Source organism: Poecilia formosa, unplaced genomic scaffold (genome assembly GCF_000485575.1).
Source record: "Poecilia formosa unplaced genomic scaffold, Poecilia_formosa-5.1.2 Scaffold22, whole genome shotgun sequence".
Lineage (NCBI taxonomy): Eukaryota > Metazoa > Chordata > Actinopteri > Cyprinodontiformes > Poeciliidae > Poecilia > Poecilia formosa.
In genome coordinates, this window is record NW_006799961.1 from 827772 (window position 1) to 834475 (window position 6704).

At 43.9% G+C, this 6704-nt stretch overlaps 1 protein-coding gene across 3 annotated transcripts; it reads right to left on the reverse strand.

The window, feature by feature from the left end:
* On the reverse strand, nt 1-5041 carry foxh1 (forkhead box H1). 3 transcript variants are annotated; one of them, XM_016669358.1, is made up of 6 exons: nt 4819-5041; nt 3876-3931; nt 3737-3797; nt 2171-2765; nt 1642-1746; nt 1-1119 (listed from the first exon to the last, which is right to left on the reverse strand). In XM_016669358.1, the coding sequence occupies exons 4-6, from the start codon at nt 2639-2641 to the stop codon at nt 157-159; spliced, it is 1539 nt and encodes a 512-aa protein (XP_016524844.1). In that variant the 5' UTR covers nt 2642-2765; nt 3737-3797; nt 3876-3931; nt 4819-5041; the 3' UTR covers nt 1-156. The 3 variants fall into 3 exon arrangements, with proteins under 3 accessions (XP_016524844.1, XP_016524843.1, XP_016524845.1); XM_016669357.1 differs by lacking the exons at nt 3737-3797; nt 3876-3931; XM_016669359.1 differs by lacking the exons at nt 3876-3931; nt 4819-5041 and having other exon boundaries at nt 3737-3803.
* Nucleotides 5042-6704: the final 1663 nt, after the last annotated feature.

The following is a 6704-nucleotide window of genomic DNA, read 5'->3' on the forward strand; positions in this document are numbered from 1 at the left end:
TGCAGTTTTTTTTTTTGTTTTCTGACGTGTTGATATGTAAATAAAAAAAGAAAAAAAAGAAAAATCAGCTTCTGGCTAGCAAGAAACCATAAAAGAGATTGTGTGGAGCTTACGGTTTACTTCCTGGTTGGATTCCTCGTTTGGTGTGTGAACGACTCAGTACTGGTGATACTTGTTGAGAGGAGTCCCGTTCTGCAGGGGGTACTGACTCTGCGGTTGGTGATGCGAGTAAGCGTTCTGATTGGTGGGCAGCAGTGCATCGAACACGCTCTTATTTGGAGGAACCGACTGCAGCATGTTGTCCAGGTCCATGAGCAGAGGAGGCGGCTGAACTGAGACTCGCCTGCTGGGGAGAATCGGCCAGTAGGAGTGACCTATGAAGTGGGAAGGTGCCATGGGAGAGCTACCATAGCTGTAAAGTGGTAGTCCGCCGTGCAGCGGCATTACGGGGCCTCCGTTAAACCGCATGCTAGGTGGGGCGACTGCATTTGGGGGAGCATACTTGGCGTAGGAGGTTGGAAGCTCCCACGGAGGAGCAACGGTCTCCCGTCTGGCAGATTTGTGCAACGGCGGTCTGAGGTCCTCGTACCCGTCAGATCCTGCTTCACCATTAGGAGGGACACGCTTCCCAGTGTGGGACAAGCCTTTCCATTCCTCATCGGAGGAGGTGGAAGAGGTGGAGGCAGGGCTTACCGAGCTGGCGGAGGAGGTGTAACGAGAGCCTGGAGGCGGCGAGGGCCGAGGGCGCTCCACCTCACCCCAGCCGTCTCTGTCCACATGCCCAGAAGCGCTCGTCGGCCGCAGGCTGTGCAGTAAGGAATCGATGGCAAAGGACGAGTCCAGCTTGGGCCTGAACAAGTTGTCCTGCGACGGCGGTGAAGGATTTCCTGATGACACGGGCGGGAGAGAGGTCACACGCTCAGTCGGAGGAGGAGGGGGCGGCTCAGATTCCGGCTTGTGTCCCTGCAGGATGTAGGGGGCCAGATCCTGAGCGAAGATAGTCTCGTCTTGGCGCGACACGGCCGTGTTCTGCCTCTTCAGGAGATCCAGGGGAATACGGTTCAGGTCCACAGCCCAGAAGTTCCCTTTCCCCTGAGGTTTGCCTGGATCCTTCAGCACCTGCAGATCAAAAGAAAGACACATTGCTGCCTGTTTGACCTGAATACCCAGTCTGGCAGGATGGGCTTAGTTTCACCCCTAAAAAAATTTAATCAGAATGGTCGCAAAATGCATAAACCAGTTGACCCTTAAACAATGTCAACCATTTTTATTGGCTCCTCTGGTGAAGTTGTGTAACAACTGTGTGAATTAACATGATTGTACTTTGATACATTTACAAATATCGCTTAACAAAAGCTACAAAGTGTTTTCCCATATGTTTCAAAAGCTCCATCTCACTCCAACCCATATATATGATATGTAAACATCATATATGTATATATGATCGTTCCTGATGATTTTGATGATGGCATTTGACAAAATGCAATGTTTATTGCTACATTTATTTATTTTTATTTTTTTTTGGGTGGCTTCCTACAAATGGAACAAAGTTTCCTTAAAGGGAAACATAATGACATCAATTCTAGAAGGGCCCCTTGAAGTCTTTGAAAGTGGAAGTATGAGAGTCTTAAGTATACAAACCTTAACAAAGCAGTTATAGGAGGAGAGGTTGTGTCGCACAGAATCTCGCCACCCTTTGTAGTTCCCTTTGAAAAATGGAAACAGGGTACTGATCTCCTTCAGGATCTGGAATAAGAGCAAAAAAATCATCTCAGTTCATGTTTGATGCAGCACAGGAATGTCTCTCACCCAAACCCCCCCAAAAATGGCATACAAACAGAAATATTAATAGTGGAAATGACTAATTTGCAGAAAAGTCCAAATAAATGTGTGGTTGGTTTTTTAAGCTTGTACTGTATATCTTATCTGTGTTCTGATGCAGATCAGTGTCTGGCTTTACTGTGGCCCAAGCTTATCAAAGCAAACCATGAGTGGCAGGAATGGTGGTCACCCAAGTGTCACAGAGAGGTGACTGTTTAGTGTCAGATCTTTCAGTGTAAACGAGATGCCTGCATGTTAAGAAGTAGCCAGTAATCTTTAAGGGTAAAAGACTTTGTGCGCTATGACAATCTAAAATAACTCCCTTTTTTATACATTTAAGACCATTTACCTCAGATAGTGTAAGCTTCTTCTCTGGGGAGCGCTGGATGACCATGGCGATCATAGCCAAGTAGGAGTAGGGTGGCTTGGGATACCGCTGGTAGTTCTTCTTCTTCCCACTGCTGGAACCGCTTTTCTCCCGTTCGGCCCTCCACGTCTCCCGCGTCACGTCCCGAAGCTTCGCGTTGGCGTCGTCGCCGTCCTGGTATGAAGAGTGGGCTGGAATGGTTTGATCCGCGAGTCCAGTGGCACCGCCACGGTGCTCGGTGCGTGCAGAGGGCTGCTGCTGCTGCTGCTGCTGCTGTTGCTGCTGCTGGGGGGTCATCTCAGCCGGTTGTTGAGGCCGCTGCTGGGCTAGACCGCAGGAAGGAACCCTCCGCTGCACATTTCTGTAGATGTCAAGTTGATGGTCGCGGTGTTCTCCACTGTGGCACAGAGCGGCTGGTGCCAGGAGGGTCTGCTCCGGCCAGTGCTTTGTCATGTTGATGCAACCCCGGAGAAGAGGGGGAGAGCGATCGGCCAGGAGCGAGAAAGAAAGGGGGGAGGGATAAGGGAGGTCGAAGAGTCGGTCCTTAACTTCTGGAAGACTGCTGGCTCCAGGCTGACTCTATTTGAAGAGCAAACAATTAACAGTTTCATGTAAATCCCGCTGCGTAACAGCGGAGGGGGGTCTGGGGAAGGGGGGTTATCTGAGAGTAGAGTGGCTGATCGCCCTGGGGGGTTTGGGAGGGTTTGCGCATAGAAAAGGGACAGAGAAAGACCGTAAAATGCCATAATGATGATATCAACAAACCACTTGCAGCACAGATGTGGTAGGATTCCTTTTGGAACAACGCCTGGGACATTTACGCACCGATGACTTAGGCGGCGTTTTTAAGGGACAAAAACATTATTTATTGAGAAACTTTGGTAGAGCGCAAATGACTCATTTCGACTTAAACTTAAGAGGCGCATCTTTAATTTGTTGTTGAAGTCAAACATTACAGATTGTGCGGGAGGGGACGGGAGTTTCGGTAGAGAGATTAGCAATCTCGATTAGAGCTAATCAACTATTTTCCGTGAGCAATATACAAAGTTATTGGCTAATATACAAACACTGAAAGATTCAATACATTAAATAAAAGACTATCCATGTTCTTTTTTCTTCTTTTTTTTTTTTTTACCCCCCTCTTAGAAATGTACACTGACGACAATATAACACACCTGCATGACCTGAGAATTTCCACTGCCCGAATTCACAAAATTATTTGAAAAATAAAACGCATTTAAGGGAGAAAAACAGATTTGTTTATCTTTGTTGGTGACGTCACATGAGGGAGAAAAATTCAACACTTCAGAAGATGAGCGAGTTTTGGCACATTTTTATGTAGGCCTCAAGTTATAGTTAAATTGTATTGGGTTTAACTCTATGGGTTTAAGCCACCCAGTCAGCATTTTACAAATGTGGCCCATATTTGGATTGGATGAATTAGTTTTAATCTTCATATACTGGTGTGATGCAGCGAAACCAAAAAAAAAAAAAGAGGGGGGAAACTCTTTTACGTCTTAACACCATTTTGAGAACCAGCTGTAGGACTTAAGGCCATTGCTGATATTTGGTCAACCCTGGTGGGTTCAATCTGTTGTGAAGGCAGACCCTGACCCATCCAGAGAAAAATGAATTTGCTTCTAGCAGCAAAAATAAAAATTTAACATCTTTGATTCTAAAATCTGACCTTTACAGTCCATCCTGGTCTTCTTCAGCTACCACTTCCATGTGTTTCTTGCTTACCTGAAATTCATGTTGTGCATAGGTTTTTTTGGTAACTATATTTTTTTAATTAATATATGCATACTCTGAGCTGATAAACATTATCAGCTCAGTGGTCCGTTTCATTCAAATGGAATGAAATTATTTTGAATTTTAACGTTGGGATTAACACATTTTAATAGTAAGAAGTCAGGTTGTTCCCCGTATATGCTTTTCAAATTCTGAAAAGGCAAGACTTTCAAAAGTTATTAAATATAAAAAATTGTTTTTAATTGTAGGCTTCCTGATCATCTGCACATAATTTGGCCCAATTGCTGAACACTGCCAGCAGGATTGTTCTCCACAGCAGGGAGGGTAGGTGGTGCTGTCTAGGACTGCGCAGAAAGTCACCCAGTGCTCAGAGACTAAAGTTTTGGGAATGCAAGTCCTTTGTTCAGGTTAATGTAGTGCTAATGTGTAAAAGTCCTGCTTCCCAGCAAGCCAGAGAAAACAAGTTGGATTACAAGGAGCTCCCATGGCAGGGGGCAGAGGGGGAGCTGGTTAGCATATGAGGAAGCGGCTACTGGGCAGGCCTTTCATTCAAAAGCATGTTTGGCGTTTCTGATGTTCTACAGGCTGCTAAGTGCTGTGCTTGGCAGAACCATTCACACCTCATACATGAAGCAATGTTTCCACACCCAGTTGTTGGGGAAACTCGTTCACATTTACAAATCCCCCAGAAGAATCAACAGAATTTAAAATGTTAGCTGGAAATGAGCTTGACAATTATTTTTAAGGTGCTTATTGCAGCCTTATTTGTTTTTTGTTTTTTTAATGAACTAGCACCATATCTGCCCATAATTTAGTTTACTCCACACATCTTTGGGAAAAAAAGTCTTCTTTAGAGACGCTTGCAAAAAAGGACTTACCACTTAATATTTCAGCTTTTTCCACCTTTGAAGCAATAAGCAAACTATTTGAACTTGGCTACTAAGATAAGCAACAAGCTTCCATCAACCACCTGCTGCAATCTGCGGTTTTCTTCTCTCAGTATGTCACATTTTTGCTGACACTTTATCCCCCTCTAGTGGTCATTGTTCATCTGCCATCTTGCAGCTTCACTGCAACCTTTTGACCTATACATACGTATTTACAGTACTTGGTGAAACTTTTTTCTTACATGGCTTTGTGCTCATAGAACTGAACAGGAAAGTCTGTGTTACACATGCACAGAGAAGTGTTGGTTTCCAAAAACACCTATCTGATCAAAACTGTCAGGCTTTCTCTTCCTGTCTGCCGGAGTGGGAGCTAATAGGTTTTCACTGGATTAGCGAGTGAAGCAGGGGAAGAATGGGACGTCCTGTGAATAGAACAGCATCAGGGACAATTCTGTTCATCTTTAGGCTGATTGTGTTGGGACAAATCCCTCCTCGGCAGGCTTTAAACGCCTGCCGAGAAGGACGGAGAAAGTGAAAGAAAGTCTCGATTGTGTCGTCTGTCTCTCTGAAAGGTCCCTGCGTTCTTTTCCTTTTTCTACTGAAAAATGGGAACAAGAATGAGCCTGCAGATAAACGTTGGGGAATAACACGGAAAAATTTACATTTTAGAGAGAATTTATGGTACGTGTTCCCAAGGCGTTTGGGAGAGTAGGGGGCCCACAGCATCACAGATCGTCCACCATACTTAACAGTGGAAATGATGCACTTTTCCACAATGTCATCCACTGTCTCACAGCAGACCCTCTTGGAGTGTTGTTATTGAAAACCTCCATGACAGAAAATGTTCTCTTTACTAGCATCAATCACAATCAACTAGTTGGCATGTGGATAGAGTCTACTAGTTGTTCACCCCAAAAGGATTCTCCTTGCTACACTTCTCTAACAGTGAGTTTCTTTCTTTTAACATTCTTCCCTCACTTGGTGGCCAGTGGCTATATGAAATGTTGTCATATTTACTCAACGAAACAAGACACTAGGCTAATTGAAATGTCCATAAAGCTTTAATATTCTGATAAAACTAAGTTAATTTTTGCTTTTGCTCTGTAGTTTGTAGGAAGCTTATTGTTCTGTAGGAACAATTTGCTTCCTACAGAGCAGATTGTTCTGTAATTCGCTCTGTGGGAAGCAAATTGTAAGCATTTGCTTCCTACAGAGCAAATGCTCACAAAAGAGAGGTCGAAATATTCTGTTTAATGGAACCTTTTTCTACTTCAAAAAACCCCAAAAAACTTTTGTCCAGGAGAAAGGCTGGATGACGCTGTGGTATCCCTCTGTTGGAATACTGGAACTCTTATATTGACAACCTGATCTGCTGGAAGTGTATCCAGTCTTAACAGCTGCCCACTTGCCTGTTGAGTTGCACCTGATAGCTAAGCAGGATTATGAAGTTTGGTTGATGAACGAATGATCTGTATTTATAAAAACCTTTGATAATGTCCTTTAGGAAAAAACTGTATTGATTGCTCCACAGGGGTCAGTAGATAATTCCTGCTGTGTTTTGGTAGAGTGGTTGGCTCACTGCATTGTCAAATTATCAAAATTGTTTTTATATTTTTAGAGCCTAATCAACAGCAGAAATGTCTAGCAAATTAGCAAAAAAATAAATAAATAAATAAAAAATAAAAAAACCCACAAGAGAACTGTCAGTCTTTGTGAAATTGATGTTTAGTTATTCTTCTGGCTCTGTTTGGTGTGATTCTCTACAGTTCAACTCTGATAGATGGAGTCACATTAACACGTTTATGCATAGGTTATACGTATACAGGAGGAAAGAGTGGTGTGCTTTTCCTCTGAGGCATGTCAGGCTATCACACCCA